This window comes from Ictalurus furcatus, chromosome 14 (genome assembly GCF_023375685.1).
Source record: "Ictalurus furcatus strain D&B chromosome 14, Billie_1.0, whole genome shotgun sequence".
NCBI classification, from domain to species: Eukaryota; Metazoa; Chordata; class Actinopteri; order Siluriformes; family Ictaluridae; genus Ictalurus; species Ictalurus furcatus.
Genome location: NC_071268.1, coordinates 2,802,025 through 2,827,183, shown reverse-complemented (window position 1 = coordinate 2,827,183; position 25,159 = coordinate 2,802,025). Strand labels below are relative to the sequence as shown.

At 38.6% G+C, this 25,159-nt stretch overlaps 1 protein-coding gene and 1 long non-coding RNA gene across 6 annotated transcripts in view; one reads left to right on the top strand and one right to left on the bottom strand.

Moving 5' to 3' along the window:
• Positions 1-2,431: 2,431 nt before the first annotated feature.
• The window catches only part of ppp6r2a (protein phosphatase 6, regulatory subunit 2a), a 35,580-nt gene continuing 12,852 nt past the window's right edge, over positions 2,432-25,159 (bottom strand). For 3 of the 5 annotated variants that reach the window (XM_053641168.1, XM_053641166.1, XM_053641167.1), the window contains 17 exons: positions 24,456-24,569; positions 20,618-20,744; positions 20,305-20,457; positions 19,886-20,086; positions 18,249-18,313; positions 18,022-18,137; positions 17,475-17,560; positions 16,146-16,226; positions 15,913-16,010; positions 12,298-12,355; positions 12,068-12,195; positions 11,732-11,895; positions 11,477-11,603; positions 10,367-10,404; positions 10,030-10,150; positions 7,827-7,937; positions 2,432-3,072 (listed from right to left, as the gene is read on the bottom strand). In XM_053641168.1, coding sequence (XP_053497143.1) covers positions 3,030-3,072; positions 7,827-7,937; positions 10,030-10,150; positions 10,367-10,404; positions 11,477-11,603; positions 11,732-11,895; positions 12,068-12,195; positions 12,298-12,355; positions 15,913-16,010; positions 16,146-16,226; positions 17,475-17,560; positions 18,022-18,137; positions 18,249-18,313; positions 19,886-20,086; positions 20,305-20,457; positions 20,618-20,744; positions 24,456-24,569 — 1,831 coding nt within the window. In that variant the 3' untranslated portion in view covers positions 2,432-3,029. The remainder of the gene's footprint in view (positions 3,073-7,826; positions 7,938-10,029; positions 10,151-10,366; positions 10,405-11,476; positions 11,604-11,731; positions 11,896-12,067; positions 12,196-12,297; positions 12,356-15,912; positions 16,011-16,145; positions 16,227-17,474; positions 17,561-18,021; positions 18,138-18,248; positions 18,314-19,885; positions 20,087-20,304; positions 20,458-20,617; positions 20,745-24,455; positions 24,570-25,159) is intronic. The other 2 variants (XM_053641169.1, XM_053641170.1) reach the window with 2 other exon arrangements.
• Positions 16,606-19,370, top strand: LOC128617925 (uncharacterized). Its single transcript, XR_008387641.1, has 4 exons — positions 16,606-17,027; positions 17,165-17,368; positions 17,511-18,167; positions 18,273-19,370. It is a non-coding gene; the product is annotated as an uncharacterized LOC128617925 (long non-coding RNA).

Sequence of the window (25,159 nt, the reverse complement as noted above, 5' to 3'; positions counted from 1 at the left end):
GCTTATCCTTCCTTCAGGGTCGCGGGAAACCTGGAGCCTATCCCAGGGAGCATGGGGCACAATCACATACACACTCACACACCCATTCATACACTACGGACTCTTTAGACATGCCAATCAGTTCTACCATGCATGTCTTTGGACTGGGGGAGGAAACCGGAGTACCCGGGAGAAAACCCCCGCAGCACAGGGAGAACATGCAAACTCCGCACACACAGGGCCACGGTGGGAATCGAACCCCCGACCCTGGAGGTGTGAGGTGAACGAGCTAATCACTAAGCCCATGAGGGTGATATCAACCTAAATTCACTGCAGAGGGCCACATCACTACAGTACGGAGTTTCCGCTAACCTAGTCTTTTTTTCTGTCTATCCAGGACCACAGTCAGTGTTGAGTAGTTTCAGACAGTTCATGAACCATTACCCTTTAAAGAGAGTGCTTCTGTGACTTCCATCATCTCAGATATAGTTTTTATAGTGTGGTGCCTATTGGATCTGCTACTCATTAGCAATTTCCTACTTAAAGTTTTGCTTGTATAGCTTAATCTGTGGCCAGGATACTGACCCTTACAGATTGATGCGTAGCAAGTGGTCTGCACTTATATAGTGCCTTTTAATCTTAGCGGTGCTACAAAGCACTTTACACTGTTTCTCATTCACCCATTCACACACACATACACAAATGGCAACAGAGCCATGCAAGGCACTAGCCTGCCATCAGGAGCAACTTGGGTTTCAGTGTCTTGCCCAAGGAGTCATGTGGGCCGGGAATCGAACCAACCTTACGATTAATGGACAACTAGCTCTATCATCCGTGCCACAGCTGCCTCAAATATTAAAATGAGTTCTCCTGATAACAGATTTATTCATGTGATACCGAACATAACTTTAAAGAATGAGAATGCCATATCTAGACACAGTCAATACACATCGTACGTAATTGGTTTTTTTTTCCCTAGCTTTGATTTGTGAGGAAATGCATCTCATTACATAACCATTAACTCATTAATCTCTTCATTATTTAAATCATCATCATCATTCAAAATAATGCACTTGTGTGAAGCTCAGTGTAGCATTTCTCAGATTTGGCTGTGATTTATAACCCAAAAGCGCAAGCTTTGATGAAAAAAAAGAGAAGATTGATATCTTCCTGTATCCAATCCTGTATATTCTATGCACCTTTGATGGGCTGGATAATAGTTGAGGATTGGGGAAAAACAAGCACAAGGCAGTTTTATTTAATATTAAAGTCTTAGTGGTATATGGGAACATCTGTGATAGACTGCTGCCCAGTATTATCGGGATTGGCTCCGGAGCCACCAGAATAAAGTGTTTACTGAAGATGAATGAATGAAAACTTATCAAATGTGATATCTAAAGTTTTAATCATGTCCTTTTTTTAATTTAAATTTTTTTTTTTTTTAGTTGAATTCACGACCTGGTCTTGCACCATTACATGTATATACATCTATAAAAGCTGTCTACACACAGAACCAGTCCAAACACAGGAACGTAACCGAATTCGGATTGCATAAACATCGCAAATTAGAATGCGTTCAATTTCTATTTTCACCTTCCGTATGGTGATAAATAATGGTTTAACGGCTAAAAATATTCTGTCTTTGGGAAACAAACCTATCGAAAATTTGAGATGTTGAAGCACAGTGGAGCAGGGATTTTCAGGAAGAGCTACACAGCATTGAGGTTGGGTAGGTTTCCCACCCAGCAATGCAAAAAATAAATAATGAAGGGGGGGAACTATCATCTAATCCTTAAGCTTTGAGATATGGTCAACAGAACCAAGCCTGAAGATCCTGATACAAACAAGTACATTGAGATTCATAAGCAATAATTAAATGAACAGTCGTTTTTAACAGAAATGCATTTTTTTCTTAACCATCACATACATTATAATGTACATGTGACTATTGCCTTCCCTCTAGTAACAATAACAAAAGGTCTAATTAGAGATGTAGATGTACCTGTGGAGAAACAGGAAGACGGTTCACTTCTGTTCTGCTCTCTTCATGCGTAGGTACAGAGAAAGACCACTTAACAACTCTTGCAGGCTTTTTGTGATTGAAATGGCATGAAAGGACATATGGCAAGGTTCTATAGTAAAGTGCTTTTTCAGGGAACACAAACATTTAGGTAAAGCAGTGTGTTAAAAAATACAAACAGATACATTTTGAAATTTTTTGATTTGAAAAGGGAAAAAATGACAAAATTCTGTATAGTCAGAAGGCCAACAAAAGATACCAACCAGAAACCATATGCTTTTGTATACACAATTTATAATACTCTGCAAAAAGATCCGGTCCTGGAAAAGTACACCTCACTATCAATGGTAACAGTGTGGTTTGAAATTCTAGAGCTTAAATTTAATTATTGCACACAATGAGAAGTGACAATATAGCCTTATTCGGAGGGGATTAAATTTATATGCATGAGTTTTATTGTGGAGAAGAGGCGTAGGAAAGTTATTACAGATATCAGAAAACTATCTGTAACAATCTGTGTGATCTGTTTAAATACACACTGAAGGCTTGCATAAGTACATATTAACAACAATTTAATTTAAGTGAAGATAAGGGTGAGGCATCGTTATATAATGATTCAATATCCCGTGATTTCCTACAACACCCTTCATATATCTGTTTCTGTGGTTGGGCTGGATGGAAATAATGAATTAAAAGATGGGAACTTAAACAAAGAAACATAGAATGCTTAATGATCTTGTAACTGAAAAAAACAAAACAAAACAAAACCCATAACTGCTACATTAAAAACAGCAAATTTCATACAAAGTTGAAAGAAATAAAAGCTCCTGTGAGCACTGTTCTGGTACTGGGTGTGTGCTACACATCCCTCTTCCTTCAGTGGTGCATGCTGATTGGTAGAATCCATGTTCAACTACTTGGCAGCATTTTCACTTTAACACCAAAAGTGGTACTGTTTTTCCAGAGTTAGAACAGAAGTGGCAAAAAGTGGGTTCAAATGGGTTTTTGTCTGGCTTCACTTCAAACACCTTCAGATCGGTCCGTTGGGTGTGGTTTCAGAGGGTGCATCAAATCTGAAAAAAATTTCACAGATTTAAAAAAAAAAAAGTGTTAAAAGTAAAGCAGATCTCAGCCTACTGCTGTTCAAACTGTCAGGTTGTCCACTTTCAGTTACATGATCACCACATTTTACCTGCTCTACACACCAAACTCAGTGAAGGAAGTTGCATCATATTAAGTATGAAAATATAGCTATGTTTAATGAAGAAACATGTTTAGGGAAGTAATCAGGATAAACAAAGTTATAAAACACATTTTTAAGAATCTCTTATAAAGGATTAATCTGCATATTAAAATGTAATTACAAGTAAATACATTTACCCATCTTAAATTCTCAATTGCTCTTTGTTGTTCTTTCTGAAATGTGAATATTTTCTATATAACACAAATAGGATATACAGTCCCCCTCTGAAAGTATTGGCATCAAAGACATTTGAGTTTGAGACGGTCAATATCAGACAATAGATCAGAATTTCAGATGTAATTTCCTGATATTTACATCTAGATGTGTTCAACAACTTGGAACATGGCACTTTTTGTTTGAATCAATCCATTTTTCAAGTGATCAAAAATACTGAAACACGTGACTGACAGGTGTTGCCCAGACGTGCCGGTTTCATTGGCAAACATTTGATAGCTCTGAACATCTACTCTTAGTTTGAGCCCTGGGTTTCACTTGTAAATACTGCATTCGTTGTTAAAAAGGATAAACCAACATGAAGACAAGAGAGGTTTCTATGAGAGAACAGCAAGTCATTGTGAAGATGAGAAAAGATGGAAAATCTATCAGAGCCATTGCACAATCATTGGGCATAGCCAATACAACAATTTGGAATGTGTTGAAAAAGAAAGAAACCACTGGTGTACTAACAACCAGACATGGAACAGGTCAGCCAAGGAAAACAACAGCAGTTGATGACAAATATTGTTATTTTTGGGTTTCTCTTCACAGCTCTCACAGTCAGTGACATCAACAACCTCCACAGGGCAGGGGTGAAGGTTTCACAATCCCCCGTTCAAAGAAGACGTCGAGAACAGAAATATAGAGGCCATACAACATCTTGTTTGCATCTTGCAAAGCATTCAGCAGTAAGAACTGGAAAGCCTGATTGGAATTCAGAAAGAAATATAGAGATGAGCCACAAAAGTTAAGAAACCAAGTTTATCCTCTACCAAAGTGATGGAAAGTCCAAAGTGTGGAGAATGAAAGGATCTACTCGTGATCCAAAACATACAAGCTCAGTGGTCAAGCAGGGTGGAGGTAGTGTCATGACTGCTTCTGGAACATTCTCACAAATCTTTATTGGTGATGTAACTCATGATGGTAGCACCAGAATGAATTCAGAAGTCAATGGAAACAATCTTTTCTTCCAATTTACAGAAACATGCATCCAATTGGGAGGAACTTCATCATGCAGCAAGAGACAATGACAACCACCAGGTCTGGGATGTTTTCCTGGTTTATTTGATTATGTTCATGTTAGTTTTACTTAAATAAATATGGTCATTATGACCTACATATTGTAACTGACACTTAACCATGTTATTCTGAGAATACACATTATGACCTTATCTTTGTGGACTTATTATGGTCTAGATGTTTAGAGGCACATCAGACCAGATACCAAACTACGAAGCAGAAAATGTACTACGAAGACATTTTATAATATCAAATATCAGACCATTATTACAGATCACTCTTTTGTTTATTTCAGTTTTTGCATGGAATACATTTCCATGTAGCCTGGCTCTTGGCTGGTCTCCTGGTTCCTGACTGTGACTTGAAAGATTTACAACAGTTTTGGTATCCCTGGGTGGGCAGTGATGAGTTCCCCCTCCCTCTACCTGTGCTCCTGTGATGAGCACACGGTTATGTTAGTCATCCTGCAAAATGAATGTGCCAGAAAAAGGAACCACTCCGAGTTCTGCTGATGGAAATGTCTTGTTGATGAGAGTGGGTCAGCAGAGAATGGCCAGAGTGGTTCGAGCTGACAAAGTCTACAGTAACTCAGATAACCAGTCTATACAATTGGTGTGAGCAGAATACATCGAGTCTTGAGGTGGATGAGCTACAAGAGCAGAAGACCATGTCGGGTTCCACTTCTGTCAGCTAAGGACAGAAAGCTGTGGCTGCAGTAGGTACAGGCTCCAAAACGGGTTATTTTGCGCCATCAGCATGAATCCATGAGCACCACCTGCCCTGTGACCACATCAGGTTCCACTGCTGTCAGACAAGAACAAGAATCTGAGGCTATCAGGATAAACAGATCTTAATCCTATTGAGTATGCATTTCAACTGAAGAGGAGACTGAAGGAGCCTGGAAAAGCGCCATAAAAGATGAACGCAACAGTTTGGTGACATCGGCTTGATACAGTTATTGCAAACAAGGGATATGCAGTTTTAAGTATTATTTACTTTGATTTACTTTGTCTAACTGTTCCTATACTCTTCCCTCACCTAATAATTGGGTGGTCTGCCACCAAAGGTGACATGTTCCAAGTTGATGTAAATATCAGGGAAAGAAAACTGAAATTCTGATCGATCATCTCATATTTATCTTCTGATCTCAAAAGCAAATGTCCTCAGCATACAGTAAAAAAACCAAACAAACAAAAACAACCTGGCCTTGCTGTGCCAATACTTCTGGAGGGGAATGTATACAACTACAATATTTAATATAACATATTTAAAAATAAAAAATAAAAATAAATAAATAAATAAATAAAATGTTTTCCAGGCTTAGTGTTTAGTTTTCTTGCCAAGTTTTAAAGGTCATTATGGAAATGGAAAACATGGAGAGACTTTATATTCCACCATGTCTTTATACCTATATTCATTGGCCACTTTAATAGGAACACCTGTACCCCTGCCCATTCGTGTAATTTTCTAATCAGCCAATCATGTTACAGCAATGCTCAACAGAATGGGAAAAAAGTGTGATCTCAGTGATTTTGCCCATAGCATGGCTGTTTGTTCCGGACATGTATTTCAGAAACCGCTGATCTTCACACATTTTTACACACAACAATCTGTAGAGTTGACACAGAATGGTGCGAAAAACAAAACAAAACAAAAAACATTCAGTGAGCAGCAGTTCTGTGGGAGGAAATGTCTTGGTGATAGGTCAGAGGGGAATGGCCAGACTGGTTTGAACTGACAAGAAGTCTATGATAACACAACGTGTCAAAACTTGAGGCTCATGGGCTGCAAAAGCAGGAGACCACATCCTGACATGGTCTCCTACTTTTGTAGCCCATCAGCCTCAAGGTTTGACACGTCGAGTCCTGTTATTCTCAATGTGTTTTCCAATCTTCAAATCTCTAGTTTTGGTGAACCTGTGCTGAACCAGGAGTGGAACTAGAGGTTGTAGTCGATGCTCTTCTGCTCACCACAGGTGTAAAGAGTGGGTATGAATAAAGAGTAGGAATTTGAGTTTATGTAAACTTCTCCAGATATTTCTGCACATACAGTTGCACTCAAAATTATTCAACCCCTATTGCAAGTCAAGTTTACTTTCAAAATTTGTCAGACTTTCAGCTGTTTGCAAAGAACAAATCAAGCAAAAGCAATTGAAATAGTTCACAACACAACAAATGCTTCAAGTGGTTTCCCCAAATTCAACTGAAAATGCAACTTACAATAATTTCTCCAGTTTCAAAATGATTCAATCCCCTGAATAGAATCCCTCACAACAGCATAAATATGCAAAACAGGTGTTTTCTCAAGCACACCTGATGCAACTGATCAAGGGCTTCATTAATTGCACCAGGTTTGCTTAAGCTGGTACACATGAAATACCTGAACTGGCTAGGGGTAGAAAATTCATGAAATACCTGGACGGGGCAGAAAAAGGAAACTATCAACGGCTGCAAGCAGATTTATGAGAAGGCAGGTTGTGAAAAACCCTCGAGTGACTGCAAAAGACCTGCAGCAAGACTTGGTGGCAACAGGCACTGAGGTTTCAGTGAGTACAGTAAGGTGTGTACTAAACACAGAAGGTCTCCATGCCAGAACTCCAAGACGTTCACCACTACTGACCCTAAAGCACAAGAAAAGTCGCTCAAAATTATATAAATAATCCACAGAAGTTTTGGGATTCTGTTCTGTGGAGCGATGAAACAAAACTGGAACTTTTCGGCACGATGGATCAGCGGTACGCGTGGAGGAAGAAGAATGAAGAAAGAACACTCTGCCCACAGTCGAGCATGGTGGAGGCTCGGTGATGCTCTGGGTTGTGTTACACTGTGTTGAACTATTACAATTACTTTTGTTGGATTTGTTCATTCCAAACAGCTGAAAGTCTGTAAATTTTGACAATAAACCTGAACTGCAACTGTAGAACTGCTGCTCACTGGGTGTTTTTTTTTGTTTTTCCACACTATTCTGTGTAAGAGTAACTCTAGAGACTGTTGTGTGTGAAAATCCAAAGAGATCAGCAGTTTTTAAAATTAAAACCGGCCCATCTAGCACCAAAAGCCACAGTTAAGGCTACCGAGATCACGTTTTTCCAAATTCCGATGTTTGATGTGGACATTAACAGGAGCTCTTCACCTGTATCTGTATAATATTATGGATTGTGCCGCTACCACATGATTGGCTGTTTAGATCATTTCATGAATGAGCAGGTGTACAGGAACGTATGCCATTATACAAAGTTATTTGGGGTAAAATCCTGTGAACTAAAGATGGTTAAAATTAATTTAATTACTTAAAGAGAGTAAAGCCACTCAACACACATACGATAAAGGACGTAGAGATGACTCGTACCTCTTGTCTGTCACAGTGGTGTTTTCTGAATTGGGTGTGGCTGTCTGGGACTCTGAAGGTGCTGCTGTGTCTGAAATAGTGAGCTTCTCCAGTGCCTCATCAGGTGCATCACTAAAAGCCACAATGGAACAGTTAACAGCTTTTTGGATCTTGCAAGCCAAGATTTGCAGTTCTGTCCAAACATTCTCACGTGATCATTTAGAGAGAGTTTAATTATACTCAATAAACAGTTAATAACTACATAAATATATGAGAATCAGAGTCCCTTCATTTGCCAGGTATGCTTGCATGCACCAACAATTTGGAGGAACTGGTGCAACATAGATCAGTAGTTCTCAATACTTTTCCAACCATGGACCCCTAGCATGTTATGACCGATCCTCGCTGACCCCCACACAATATGCATATATTAATATACGGTGGGGGGAAATAAGTACTGAACGCGCCAAGATTTTTTTTCAGTAAATATATTTCCAATGAGGTTTTTCCACATGAAATTGTCACCAGATATCAGACTCAAGAAATCTGCAAATATAAAGAATAAATAAAAGTTGTGTGTAATAAAGTGGAATGACACGGGAAAAAAGAATTGAACACGCTACGGAAAAGCAGTTCTCCAAGGCAAGGTAAGGCAAGGAACCCACTGAAATCCGTAAGTAATTACACCCCCTATCTGTGCAAATTAATACCAGCTGGGTTAGCAAATTGACGGTCTATAAAAAGGCTTTTCGTTACCAAGGTGTCACACAAGAAACATCTCATAATGGGTAAAAGCAAAGAGCTCTCCCCAGACCTTCACAACCTTATTGTTGTGGAACATATTGATGGAATCAGATACAGACATATTTCAAAACTTCTGAATCTTCCTGTAAGCACCATTGGGGCCATTATCCACAAGTGGAAACATCATCACTCCACCATCAATCGGCTATGCATAGGAGCTCCCCACAAGATTTCTGACCAAGGATTCGGACGAATAGTCAGAAGAGTAGCCCAAGAGCCAAGGACCACTCAGAAAGAGCTCCAGAAACACTTGGACACAGCAGGTACCATCGTCACAGAGAAAACAATAGGCAATGCACTCCACTGCTCACACTCACTCCACAAGACTCCATTACTAAAGAAAAGGCATGTTGAAGCTCGTTTAAAGTTTGCTACAACTCATTTGGACAAGCCTATGAAATACTGGGAGAGTGTAGTCTGGTCAGACGAGAGATAAACTGAACTTTTTGGCTGTCATACTACACACTATGTTTGGAGAAGAAATGGCACTGCACATCACCCTAAAAACACTACACCAACAGTGAAGTTTGGAGGTGGAAGCATCATGGTTTGGGGCTGTTTTTCATCACATGGTACTGGCAGACTTCATATAATTGAAGGAACGATGAATGGAGGCCTTTTCCGAGAGATTCCTGAGAAGAATCTGCTGCCATCCACCAGGATGATGAAGATGAGACATGGGTGGACCTTCCAGCAGAACAACGATCCAAAGCATACAGCAAAGATAACTCTCGACTGGTTTCAGAGAAAAAAATCAAGGTATTAGAATGGCCCAGTCAATCACCTGACTCGAATCCAACTGAACAAGACTTAAAGACAGTAAGTTTAGAAGAATGGGCCAAAATCACACCTGAATACTGCGGCCCATTAATTTCTTCATACAGGAAGTGTCTTGAAGCTGTCATTACAAACAAAGGCTTCTCCACCAAGTATTAAATACATTTCAGTTAGCATGTTCGATACTTTTTCCCCCCGTGTCCACTTCATTACACATAACTTTATTTATGGACTTTAATGTTGGTAATTCTTTATACTTCTGGATTTCTTGAGTTAATACTGATGTCTGGTGAAAATTTCATATGAATAAACTCATTGGAATTGGACTCATTGGACTAAGCATATAGGTTCATTTAAAAAGCCGTAAGTCTGAAATTTAATGAGCCTAAAAATGTATTTAAAGTATATTTTGAAATATTTAACAAATATTCACAAATATACATTTAAAAAAAAACAAACAAACATATTTTAAGGTTTTTTTTTTTTTTTTTTTTTTTTTTTTTTAAATAATCGCAAAGACCCCCTGTAATTATGCCACAGACCACACTAGTTAGGAAACACTGACGGACAAATCATGGAAATGCCATTTAAATCAAGTATCTAGTGTTTGTTACAATTCGTTTATGAGAAGTATCACCCTAACCTGTACGTCTGAGCTGCTGCTGCTTCTTTTCGGTTGCCTGCTGATTTGAATGCATCCTCAGCCTCGTCATTTCCCAGATCCTCTTTGATGTCAGAGCCTACAGAAGAGCTGCAGTCTGAAACTATACACACACACACATATACATATATACACACACACATATACATATATACACACACATTTTTATATATATATATATATATATATATATATATATATATATATATATATATATATATATATATATATAAATACATAAATACACACACACACTCCATTTTTAGTTTATATTTATAGGAAAATTTCATTACTGAAGACATAAATAATGAACACTCACCTTTCTTTTCTGACTGGTTCTCAGAGTTACTGGAGCTGCTGGGACAAACACTCAATCAGTTACGGCAAACGCTCAGAGACAATGTACATATTTTGTCCCCTCACCCCCCGAGAATGAGATTTAAATAAAACTACAGCGCTACAGAGAATATTAAGTGTGTTGTAAGAAAACCATCTTCCAGGGGACGAGCAGTAACTAGTTCTCAGGATTAACAGAAGATCTGTCTCAGCAGAGTGAAATGCTCAGAATGGGTTATACTGCTTTTGGAGGTCAGCATAACATTTAGAGCTTGAGCAGGACTGCATAGTCATTAAAAGGCTGTCGATGGAAATGAAAACTGAATAAACTGTGGTAAGACTCTGGTAGTTTCTTTTCCTCATAAGGATGCAGGCTTACACATTCTGAAGGGCACCCAGACAGCAACATGCTAAAACATTATCACGAGATGATGATACGACAGCGTACGCTAGTTTCTTAGCTTGGGGTTAAGCGAATGTCCATTTTTCTCAAATTCCCATTCCAAGATATGAACATAGTTTTTGTTTTTTACAGAAAATGTCAGGCTTTAGTGTGAAATGACCAACCTTAACCTCGTGCACACTTCACAAAAGCATTATTTCTCTTTAGATGGAAGACACGTTCTATATGTAAGAAAGCTTTGGGTCTCCGACAAGTCTATGATTTTCTTGCAGAATCTGGTCTTTAGCATAAAAAAGTATCAAAGTATACAGACATTTCGTCATTCAAATACAGGTTGCTCACTCTCATGATATAGATTATGATTTTCCTGCTGAATAATGCACAGCACAGCTTTGAGAAAGTGTGGTTTTGAGATATAAACGGGCTTCTATAGAGTTTACACTTCACTTGTGCACAAGTGGGGGAAAATATTAACTCAAAAAGTACAAGGGCAGCATTGTGCAAGCTGGAATTTGACGCTTTGACACCTGTAATGCAGCTGGTGTATTGAAACACTTTATAAAATGAGACTGAGTCGAGTCTTGATCTGGAATGTGACGTGCTGATGCATGCAATGTGTCTGGTGTGAACTGGCCTAAAGGTTTAAGGTTAGCAACTGGTTAAAACAGTTTCGTCCCATGCCCAGATTACCTGCAGAAAGGCTGAAACTCTGTGAAATTGGGCCATCCTGTACCATGATGGTCCTTGTTGGCCTGGTTGGAGGCGGAGCCCCAAGCAGTGTCCTTCGTTTCATCACAATCAGCTGTGCACACAGGACCTAAACAGATACACCTCAGAGGTCATTCACTAAATGAAGACTAGCTGAGACTTGCATTGGAGTAACTGAAACACTAGGTAGGACATGACAGAATGTGTTTCATGGGAGCAGTTTAGAACAAAACTTACTCGGTGGAGTCTGTGGTGTGGGGTGTTTTGTGCTGGTTGCTGCTCGAGTAGAGACCTGACTCTCCCCTTCCTCATCTTCGTCCTCTTTGGCCGACCCGCGGCCTGGCTTCCCGTTCCTCACAGAACCTTTAGGTGAGCTTCCTGAAGATAAAGACACGCCAAACCTAACAGAGAATGAATGAATGAATGAATGAATAAATAAATAAATAAATAAAAAGACATTTGACTATCACTCAGTCATTACTTGCAGAATCAAGATACGCAATTTTAAAACAAACCTCCTCAAAATGTTTGCCATTTTATTCCTACATAGTAAAAAGTTATACCTAGTCATACCTAGATCGGGATTTCACTCGAGTTGCATAGCTGATCTCTTTATCCTCCCAAATGTCTTCTTCTTCTTCACAGTCATCAAACTGCTGTATTCTCTCTTTACAGCAAGCCTCAAAGGCAGCAGCACTGGCCTATAATTATATACAAGGGCATTCCCAAACATGCATTATCATTCATCAAACACAATCCAAATTAAAAAAGTATATGCTTGACTACCAGCTCCAGACACTTACACTATTATCATCTGCATCAATACTGAAGTTAATCTCAGCAATTCGATCAAAAGTAGCACTGAAAGCAAAACAGAAATTAAGAGTGAGATGTGTCAAGAGATGACACAGAGTACCAGGAGGTGATTAGTGTAGGTTCTAATAAAAGTACTAATCTTTTAAAAGTTTTATGGTTTCTAATTGGTGCACCATTTACTACTGATATACTTGAAGTGAAACTATATTTGGGCCAGCGCCTTAATGTCAACTGACCTGCAGAAATCCATACGGTCTGACAAAAGCTTGCAGAGCACTACACGAGCTCTGAAGATCGCAGCATGTGACAAAGATTACAGGCGATTTTGGACGTACCCATCTGTACTGCACGATGATGCCCAGCCTCATCCCCTGATGAACTCAATAACTGGTATGTTTGGTTTAACAAAACTAACTCAGCTACACATGTGGAGGTTCCACCCAGCAGAACCATAATGCAGATAACAGACACTGACACGCTTAAACATTTAACGAGTCAATGCATGGACAGCTCCTGACTCTAGCAGAATCCTGGAGATTCTTCAACAACAAGAAGGCTCTGAATGTTAGTACAACTTAAGAGCTAATTGTGGACTTCAGGAAACACAGAGGGGTTTCACTCTTCTGTCAACATCTCTACAGGTTCACCTGTAGAAATCAACAGCAGCTTTAGAACGCTGGGCGTTCAGCTGTCAGTCTCCCTCACTTGGTCCATAAACACCAACACCATCCTCAAAAAGGCACATCATCTGTCCCATCTGAGGAGACTTAAGAACATTGGGACAAACGCTGCAACTGGTGCCACTTTTACCGATAAAAGTACAATACAATAAAAAGTTTGCTGACCTGTTCTAAATCTGTACGGTTTAGCAACTTGAGCGCATACGACCAAAAACTCCTTCACAGGACAGTGGTAACTGCATCAAAATCATCTGCACAAATCTTCAACAACTCCAGATGATTTACTTATCCAGATGTTGGACAAGAGCCCAGTCTATGATCATGGACTAGTCTCACTCAGCTCACCCATAAGAATTTCATTGTTATTGTATACTCTATATTCCGGAAACATATGAAAATAAAGAGAACTTGAAGGCACAGCAACATCTGTTCTTTCTGAGGATACTTAAGGACTTTGGGGAGGCTAAAGCAATTTGGTATCAGAAATATTATTTAATACTGATATTACTCTTTCCAAGTTGCATAGAACACTAAAGTGACCAGAAGTCAGTACACTACATGATTTGTGACAATAGCTCAGTGCTAACACTGAAGTACTGAAGGTTTGACTGGTTGATGCTGGCCATGTTGTTGAAGTCAATTATATGGATGACCCCCTATGGAGGACCACATCTGAGGCTTAACACATGGACTCAATCTAGTCGCCCTTCAGCGCTCTTGCAAATCCATCTTGAGTGGGTGGGGCTACTTATATGGTTTCAGCTAACAAACCAGAAGAAGAAGAAGAAAAAAAAAGATTCACTGTACACTTTATTTTACAAGACATGTGCTTTTATTTTAATTGCAAACACATTAATAGCACCCCAAATTGGCCAATTTGAGTGAGACTGCACGGGTTATTAGAGGGTGCCCAGAGAGACCTACTACTCCAGTTTCATGGCGATATCGCAATGCAAACCTGTCTTGCAGATCTTTGAGTAAATTAAGCCCCACCACACAATGATTGGAATGAGACAGCCATACTGCTTAAAAATCTCAACCTGTTTTTCATCATTATTCTGCTCACACCAATTATGTGAAGATAAGCCAAAGGTCCTAGGAGCTAAATGATTTTGAGGCTTTGTTTTGTTTGGAAGAACTCCGGAAGAAAATATATATATATTTTTTATCGAGATACGGTTAATGAAAAATTGGTCAAAATATAAAACTCTGTGCTACAGCACCACCATTAGGCCGATCGGGCCCATCTCATCAGTTTTGAGAAAATAGGCTAAAAAACCTAGCATCTGTAAACACATGGCTTCTATATATTATCTAAACCTCCTTAATTTTGTGTGGGCTGGGCTAACTAGACAAATAATGAGATTTATTATGGCTTGAGTCAGTGAATAAGACCAAGAAAGACTTGGACACCTCATTTTACAAGCAGTACGCTTGTTTGTATGTGCAAATCAGACTTCAACTTAGCTGTTTTAACTTAAGCAGTCTTTCTCAAAACTTTGCACTGAACATGGTGTTCAAGTTTGGTGTAAATCCATTCAAGCTGCACTGAACTACAGCTCCACCTCACTAGGATTGATTGGCATGTGGCAGCCATACTGCTTAAAAATTTCAACGTCTGTTGGATAATTACTGAGTTTCAGACTCTTGTAAGTTTTTTGGACACCAATCTTGTGAAGGTAGGCCCAAAATCCTAGGATGAGATCACAAAAGTTAGTTTCACATATTATGCAAATGATCTTACATTTTGAGTGGGCGGCGTTAAATGGGGACAAAGGCAAATTTTTATAACGAGTCACTAAGTCAGGACATGAAATTTTCACTCCATACCCTGTTTAAACGGCTGCCGAAATCTGATTTGCTGATGGCCGATTTTTATGACCGAGTAACAAGGTTATCATCAAAAAACCACTCACAGATTAGCACACAGGCTGCATCAATTTTTAGCTTGATCAGCCTTATGAGAAACTTTTATCTGAATGTAACTCTGCCACTATGGAAGACCACATCCCAAACTCTGCAGATGACCTTGCCCTTAATGTGTCTTACAAATTTTGTGTGAATCCATCCAAAGAGTGAGAACTTACAACTGTAAGTAAATTAGGCTCCACCCCCATTATAATCCCCATTATAATTATGCCATGTGGCAGCCATATTGTTTAGAAATCTCAACATGTTTTTGATAATTATTGAAGTGTAGACTCTGCTGACTGATCAATTTCTTGAAGATAGGATAAAAATCCTAGGACTAGTTCACAAAAGTAGGTTTTGTTTATTATGCAAATTAGTTCAAAATCTAAGCTAAACTGAGCTAAAAGGTTGAGACTTTTTGTTCATTTTTATTTTGGAGACTTTAAATCCTTTTGGAAAAGGATGTTTTTGTATGACTTACCTTTCACATGATATGAGTCAAAATGTAAAACTATACAACTAGTTAAAATAAATAAACAAATAAATAAATAAATAAAAAGTAAAGCAAAACTATAAACGTAAAACTATACTATAATGTCACCATCAGGCCAATCAGGCTCATCTCTCTTGCGTAAGAAGCAGTAGGGAGTATTATCTATTGAGCAAGTTTCATGCCTGTACCATCTATGGTACATGATCAGTTCTGATCAGTTTTCACAGAGAAAAAGAAGAAGGGGAAGAATAAAACCCTAATGAAAACAATAGTGTCTAAACACTACATGCTTGGCCCCCCAATCCCCCTAACTCCCCCCAAAAAGTGCTTGAATTGGACACCTAAAAATCCAAACAAAAATAATAAAGGTCCTTTGTGCTTGGGCCACTACTACTACTAATACCACTACTACTACTACTAATACTACTACTACTAATAATAATAATAATAAGAGAGACAGACAAAGAGACAGATAGAATTAAAACTAAAAGGAAAATTGAGTCAGGACAGAAACTCACTTGATATTTTCATCATGTTCACTGAACTCCTCATCATTGAAGCCAAACTGATCTACAAAGTTAGCGGTCATCTGCTGAATCTGATAATCAGAGAATGCCTGGATGATAAACAGGTAATAATGACATTATGGCTGTTAGTCATGTCAGGAAGATCGGCCATTTTATACCATTCTGGATGACACTTGACAGTGGTCACAAAGTATATATTTTGTAAACACAATCATTGACTATACCTGTTGGATAGACAGATCATTGGGGAAAGGGCTCTCCATGTCATCATCTTCACTTGAAGAATGCAGGTTATGTGTGCTGACCTGTAACAAGGTAAGACCTAGCATGTAAAATAAGACCTAGCATGATGAAATACCGAACAAATTCAGGGTGGAGCAGCGGCGCAACTCTGTAATTACTAGGGGTGTAAATCACAAGTTTCATGACGATACGATCCAACATCGATTATTTAAATAGCAATTCGGTATTTGCCGATACCACGATGACCTCCTCGCTGCGATTTCAATTCGACCGGTCCAGGGGCCTGCGACCGATATTAAACAATGTTTCTATTTCACACAATCAGTACTATTTCTATTAGTTCACAGATGTGACCAAAATATATTTTGAAATATTTATTTAGCTTTTGTCCACTATTAAATTCTCCATATTTTAGTACGAATAAATACTTGTTAACTTAAACTTTGACTTTTGAAGTGGCTGGAATTAGAATGTCCTAAATAAAAGCTGCATCTCAGGGACAGAGTGGGACCCATTTTCAGCTCGGGAGTTTAATGCCCAAGACCAGCCCTTTTTTTTTTTCGTGGTGGAAGAACTTGGATAAATGAAGTGACAGTTCAGTTCTTTCTATCCTGCTATATTTATTACTAACATGTTTCAACAAGTGTGTGTGTGTATATATATCATAACAAATAACATACTGTGTATTCTGTTCTGCTACAAAAAGTCCAACTTTAACATTATGAAAAAAAATGTTGGTTCAAACAAATATGAAGTCACATTTGTTTATATCTCCATGGTAACAACCTGTGTGTTGTGTGTGTGTGTGTGTGCATGAGAGAGAGAGAGAGAGCGAGCGCAGGTGGCGATCTGAGCCAAGTGACGTGAGCAAACAGCATTTTTAAGGCATAAGGAACTGATGCTCTGCTTTAAAAACAAATGTGGTGTAATTAGTTACTTTAGTCATCAGTCATGCAATACTGTGACGTTTTTTCTGCATATGTGTGTGTGTGAGGTACAGAGAGAAGTGGTACATCTGCCGTCCCAATTTATGAGTGGCCCACCGGGAATTCTCCCGATTAGCCTCTACGGCTGGTCCATCTGAAAAATGATACACGCATCGATGTTTACGCATGGCATCAGTACATCGGCTCATTGGTTATTTGATCGATATAACAGTACATGTCGATGGATCATTACACCCCTAGTAATTACAGATGAACAGGTATTTATTATTTTGTAAAACACAACTTTGTAAAACAGTAATGTGATTTATAATAATAATAACAACAATAATAATAATAATAATAATAATAATAATATCTGCTCACCAAGTCTACTGTGTTTCTCCTGTTTGTTTCTCTAAGGGTTTCTCCCACAAAACTCTCCCAACGCCCTCTACAGTCCTCAGGGAGCTCTGAAAATATTCAACAAAGAAAAAGAGAGAGAGAGAGAGAGAGAGAGAGAAAAAGAGAGTTGTAGCCTATCCAAAAACATCATTAAAACAATGCCATTCTTATACACCCACAAAAAAATTGTAGGCTTGGGGCAGAACTGCTGCAAAGTCTAAAATGCGCACAAACATTCCCTCATTTAAACTGACTAATAGATGCATTTGAAGTAAATATATCAGGACAGTGATATTTTTCAAAATGCAGCTTTTTTTTGGCTGAAATACAAGCAATTAAAGCTCTCCATCACCTCAGATACCTCGTTACTCTCCTTTTAACTGAGAAAAACTGAAATGAGTTTCCGCTGTTAGATGTTTTTATTACAGTTACCACATTAGCCTCAAATGGGAAGGAAAAAAAGGAAGGATAAGCACAAAACTCAGAGGAAAAAGATGGCTATGATGCTGGATCTCTCACTCACACTCACCTTTGATGAGATCACTAATCTGAGACTGGACATGTCCTTTCTCCAGGTTCTGTACCACAGTGTTGGCGATTCTAGTCAGATGACCCATGTTACCTCTCCTGGTCCCACCCTCAGCTCTAGAGATATTAGAGGCCATAAAACCAACAGTAAGAGAAAAAGCATCTACGCTATACTACATATCCTTAATTAAAAGTGGTTATATGGTGAAAAACTGAAGCAGCTCATACTGAATTCTGTCATTCTCCTCCCAGGCGTCCAGAATCCTTTGCACCAGGCGACACTGTTGGAAGAGCTGCACAATACACACAGACAGAACGACAGGCTGGACTATTAGCACAATGACACATTTCAATACAATCAGCAGCGGCTCATGACCATAAAGTTTAGAGAAACCCTTTAATAGCCAGTTGAAAGTCGACAACAAAGTTATCCAGCGTACAGTCTAGCAGCTGAGCAGGATGTTATAACCCATGTAGATTTAACTCAGATTAAGGAAGAGAAAACAAGTTAAAATCAAACTACATAGCAATAAGAAATTATTACCATGGCTAAATAAACTAAAATGAATCCAAAACATTAAATTACTGTTTAAAACTGTTGGCTTCTTAAACTGACCAGAAAGAAAAGACTTCTGAAAAGAGTGAGAAACTTTGGCAGACAGGACACTAGCCTCCGACTGAAGACTTTTGTGGCTGAGACAATTTCAGCCAGAGGCGTTAATCAGGATGTCTGCGTGAGGGTTTGATTAATTAATTAGTAATTTAAAATTAAAAATTAATATATATATTTTTATCTCCACCCATATCTGGGCAAGAACACCACCCAAATGGGCTGCTTGCACTGAAGACTATTATACACTTCCGTTTTGAAATTGTTCAGTTCTCAAGTTTCAACATGATGAAAATGAGTGTTCATAAGACAACAGCTTCCCAGCTCAGTGACCTGACAGGAGATGACCGTTAACAAACCTACGTCATGACCACTTCATCGTTTCCACTCATACAAAGGCAGATACTTCATACCAGATCAGCTAGACGAACCCAAAACCACAGAGGGTCAGAGAAGACCGGCAAAAAGTACAGTGCCGTCGCTCTTTGAAATGAAACGGCTACAGAATTCGCTTAATACGACCCAGTGTGTGGGAGAGAAAGGCACTGGATAAGAATAAACACCAAATATTGTACCTTATTATTATTATTATTATTATTATTAAATTACTAATACATTTACATGCTGATAACATGTCGAACATGCAATAGCGATATTTAATTTTGGGTTATCATGAAAAACCCCCCCAAAAAAGACAGACTGACATAAATCGTCAAAGAAATCCACAATAATAATTTAATGTGTCTAAAAGCCATTATCATGGTATCCACTGGTATCCAGTTTCAACCGGGACACTCGGACACCCCGTGAGCAACAAGACATGTTGCAGCGAACTGTGTGAGCGAACATTAGCTTGCATGTTCGTTTCTGTTAATAGGTATTTTCTTACCATCGTAGGTGTGTATTTATAGCGAAGAGTACAGTGAGTATTTTACATATCAGGTACCATTACGATTACGAGTGTAACGGATGAACCAGAAACAGGAACCATGGTAAATATAATGCGGAAGTGTTCATGCAAGTAGCTCATTCAACATGGGTACTCGAGTACAGCACGGCTTGCTTGGCTGTGCTTCACGGAACAGAGCTCCTGAGCTCAGTTTCATGGAATTAGCAATGGCGTGGAGGATTATGGGAAAACTGCCGAGCTGCGCTGCACTGGCAGGTGGAAAAACACTATAAATCTCCAAATCATTCCCAGACTATCATGAAAGTAGGGCAGAAGGAACTACAGCTGAAATGTTGCAGTGATTACATTGGCCACCAAGGCAGCACGGGTGGGCGCGTGTGGTGCGTCTGTGTTGCTATTCTGGCCGTCTGAGTCAGGCTTGTCTTCGTGGTTCTGGAGAATCGAAGCATGCAGACCCATGTGAGCCGAGTGGTTCAGAATCGATGTCACACACATCTCTACTTGAAAGTGCAAGAAGTTATTCCAGGTGTATTTAAAGAATAAATCCTGTAACCAAGAGAGAAAACCAAATTTAAAAATTCAAAAGTATTTTCCAAAGTAAAACTCAATAGAGCCCACAGGCTTTTGTTCCATTACAAACATAAAAGTCAATGAGCAGCAAGGAGAATGTCAATAAATCATAAAATCAAGTGTGTGTGTTTTGGGGGAGAGAATACCAGGAGTCCAGAGATTAAGTTAGAGTAAAAATGAAGAGAACTCCTCACCAGCAGAAGGTCCATGGTGTTAAGCCTGCAGAGCTCTTGCCAGATGCTGTTGTCGCTTGTCTGCAGCAGAGAGGCCACCAGCCTGGCCACATGAAGGCGCGTGTTCCCCAATGGCTGCTCCAGAACACCAACAGTTGTGAGTATTGCACTTTTCTGCATTAGAGAAAAGAGCAGAAAAAAGTGGACAAAATTAATAAGTGGATTAAAAGAGCAGTAAATTCAAAAAAAAGAAAGAAAAAAAAAAAGTAAAAGTCACACTCTCAATGAAATCACACTTCACACTCAGTGAAGCAGATTTAACTGAGGCCAGTACCTTAGGAGGGTCCAGTAGAAGTTGTTGGAAGTCCTTTAGATGAGGCTCAATAGTACGTAGAATACTGCTGTTGACAGTGTAAGACCTTTCACATCCCTGAGAATACAGCTCCATTAGACCCTCCAGCCTGAAACAGACAAGAGGCAAAGGCCATTTTTCAATTGAAAAACAAACAGAATTAGTGTACATTAAATATACAGCGCTCCTATATTCGAAGAATAAAAAAAAAGTCCACTATAGTATTTCAAAGCAGTAAAATAATAATAATAATAATAATCCAAGGCTGTAAGGTATGTGCTATTAAATGTACTCGCATAAAGTAGTGTAGTCACTTGCTGCCTTAGGTTCATTATCTTATTATTATCAGTAAATCATCATCACTTTGACGCACAGGGTTGTCTTTTTTTATCCGAGATTTTTTTTGTAGTTCATTGTTGTTAATTGTGGTTGAACAATTGCGCTATGACTGTATTCCAGTAATGAACAAACTGTGGTCAGGTGTGGCGCACCACAGAAGACAACCAGCTGTAGTAGAGCAGGTTGTCTACTAATCATAGGGTTGGAGGATCGAATCCCAGCCCACATGGCTCCACATGCCAAAGTGTCCTTGGGCAAGACAGTGAACCCCAAGTTGCTCCCGATGGCAAGCTAGTGCCTTGTGCCTCTGCTACTACTGGGGGGTGTGTGTGTGTGTGTGTTTGTGTGAGTGATTATGGGTGAATGAGAAGCAGTGTAAAGCACTTTGTAGAACCACTAAGGTTAAAAACCTCATTAACTGTTGCAGAACAGAAATACAGCATACAAGAGTTACGTCTTGCCTCTAAACTCCCAAATGTTTTCAGATCAACATCAAACCTAATGTGATTTTAATGCATCATTTTACACATTACCATGGTTCTCAAACTGAGTTCAGGGGCCCCAAGATATCCAGGATTTTTTTTTTTTACTTTGTTAGGGTGGTGGAAGTCACAAGCCACTATTATAATTTTTAATTAGTAATAATTTTTAATTACAATAAAGAAACTGCTATATTGTTATTCCTGACAGTTAACTACCCCAAAACCTAAAAAAAAATGTCGCCTGTTAGTTAATTTCCCCAAAACCAAAATATATGGTCATGTGAAAAAATAAGTACACCCCATGGAAATTGTTGGCTTTTTTTTTTTTTTTGACATATTTGTAAAAGCAAATATTTGATCCTCTTTGAAACAGGGCCTATTAATAAAGGTGATACACCCTATCAAATGACAAATAAAACTGACATTTTGTAGTAATCTTTACGTAAAATTAACAAAAAAACAGATCAGTCACAGGGAAAAAGTAAGTACACCCCTACATTTATCACACCTTCAAATCCATACAATTAGAATCAGGTGTTGAAGATTGAGTTCCAGTGATTAGAACCTGCTTAAAGAGTGCAGGTGGAACCGGTCTTATTTATATCCCTCTCGCTTTGCTATTGAGGTGTGCGGTGGCATCATGCCAAGATCTAAAGAGTTCTAGAACGCCTTTAGAAAAAAGGTTGTGGATGTCTATGAGTCTGGAAAGGGATTTAAAAAGATGTTAAATTATTTGAAACACATCGTTCCACCGTAAGGAAAATCATCTACAAATGGCACAGATTTCAAACGGCTGCTAATTAGACCAGGACCGGCCGTCCCAGCAAATTCAGCCCAAGATCAGACCGTCTGATGCAATAAGAATTCACAGAGAACCCCAAGATTTCATCACAGGGTCTACTAGAAAGTCTTGCAACTGTTGGTGTGAAAGTGCATGCTTCTACAATCAGAAAGAGAGTGCACAGATTTGACCTGCGTGGGAGGCGTGTCAATAAAAAGACTTTGCAAGACTACAGTTTTCCAATGAGCATACAGGCAAAGACCAGGTCTTTTGGAATAATGTGCTCTGGACAGAACAATCAAAGATAGAGTTGTTTGGTCACAGTAACAGCAGACATGTTTGGCGCAGACCAAAGACAGCTTTTCAGGAGAACCACCTCATACCAACTGTGAAGCACGGTGGTGGAAATGTTATGGTTTGGGGTTGCTTCTCTGCCTCAGGCACTGGACAGCGTGCATTCATTGATTCAGCTATGAATTCTGCATCATATCAAAGAGTGCTTGAAGATAATGTGGGGCCATCTGTCTAAAAGTTGAACTGAAAGTGGACCTTTCAACAGGAATGACCACACAAGCAAATCCACCAAGGGATTTGAACGGATCAAAAAGAAGAAATGGAGGGTTATGGAATGGCCTAGTCAAAGCCCGGATTTGAATCCCATTGAAATGTCGTGCGGGGATGTGAAAACAGGCAGAAAATGCAAGAAAACCCTCAAACATCTTGCAGCTGAAAGAATATTGCATGGAATAGTGGTCAAAAATTCCAGCAAGCCTGGAGGACAATTATGCAAAACTAACTTCCGAGGCCAAGGGTGTACTTACTTTTTCCGCAGAACAGTATCACATCTATTGATATTTCTGTTGAATAAATGATTGAAAAAGTACATTTTGTTTGTGGTTTTGTTCAGTTATATAATTTTTTTTCAATAAGCACTGTTTCAAAGAGGATCAAATGTTTGCTCATTCAAATATGTCAAAAAAGCCAACAATTTCCATGGGGTGTACTTATTTTTTCACATGACTAAAAACCCCTCTAAATACTAAATGCCCCAAACAAAAAAATAAATATCCCCTTCTGCTAAACACCCCAGAAACAAAATAAACAGCCTCTGCTAATGTCCTAAACCCAAAAGCAAATGACCCCGTAACAGCTAAAAGTCCCATCCCTGAGAATAAACTCCACTCTCATTGAATTCACTCCTGACAAGAACATCTTCGGCCTGTCTGAAGGAGACAAGTGAAGGTTCTATAAAAAGGAAAGCAGTCTCCAGATCATTCAGCAAGATTTTGAGGTTTTTAGTATAAATTCCTTCACTGTTTTATTAGTGAGCTGATAATAGAGCACCAAAAGAATTCTCTCTGTCTTAGCAGTGGACTGTGTAGAAGTCCACAAACAGAAACATCAAAAAACCTGCCTGTCAGGAGTGAATTAAATGACCAGTCTAAAATAACTACAGTACTTCTGTATGCAAACCATCCTACAGGTTTGACTTGTAAATTTATTAAAGCGGATACTAAAATCACAGCCCCTAAAGGATTAGTCACTCATAACTCCTTGAGCATCACTGCAGGATTTTATTTATTTATTTTAAGCAAGAGATGCAATGAGCTATACATCGAACAAACCAAGAGGAAACTGGCCAATTGTTTTGTTGAACACCTTCACAAAATAAGACTGAAGGCTTTCTCATTTCCTGTGGAAGACACTTCATCATCGATGGGTTAATGAATGACATCCCTGTTTACATCACCGGGAACATAAGGAGATGGGGTGTGTGTATGTCTACATATCTATCTATGTATATATTTCCACTTTGCTCATTTACTTTTTCCTGCCAGTAATATAGCTTTACATCCCAACGATGGATTTTACAAAACAATGTGGATTTTTTTTTTTTTTATTGAGAACCCAAGTGATATAAGATCGGACAGTGATCAGTCAAGTGAAGAGACGATGATGAGGTCCAATCGGAAAATGGAAACTTTAAAAACACATTTTTCTTCTTTTTCACTTTTAACCTGATTTTAAAATGCTTTAAAGTCTACTTGTGATTGGCATGTGTGTTAATAATACACCACTTTCAGCTCAGGAGCGCCTGTAGTTTTCAAATCTATCTATCTCGTAGAAAAATACTAAACTTTCATCATGTGAAGGATTTTCCCAGGCTGCCACACACAATGTAGGAAGTTGTTCTCAGTGTTGTAAGGGTTCAACTCACCCTGTCCTCCTTGACTCCAGTAATGTCAGAAGCACTTGAGTTCCATTGACAATAGAGGCTTCACTGGTCATCTTCTCAAACATGCTCTTTAAAAGCTGCGCCACATTCTCTTCTCTAAATATAAACAAAACTATTAGAACAGGTAATAGTTCAAAACTACTTCTCTCTTATGCATGTTAAAAATCATCTCAGAAAACAAAATGATACCTGGCATTCCTAAGGAACATGTACAAGCCATTGAAGATAGCTGAGAACTTAGTTATGTGATAAAAAAAAAAAAAATGTATATATATTATATATATATATATAATATATTATAATATATATATATATATATATATATATATATAATATACAATATATATATATATATATATATATATATATATATATATATATATATATATATATATACACACACACACACACACTTTTTTAATTACTAAGTGATTTACAGAGGAGCAAATAAATCCTCTCAAAAGTTTTCTTTTGTTTGCAAACGATGGGATATGGTTTATCACATCTATGTTTATCAAGGACAATTATGGCTTATCTGTGGACAGTGGCTGTCTTCCTGAGCGTGACGCACTGTGGAGGAAAAGATTTTCTCTCCTAATGTATCAACCAGATACACATACAACTCATAAGAGTATAATCATTCACCACTATGCCTTTCATTCAGGCATAGTGTGTGTGTGTGTGTG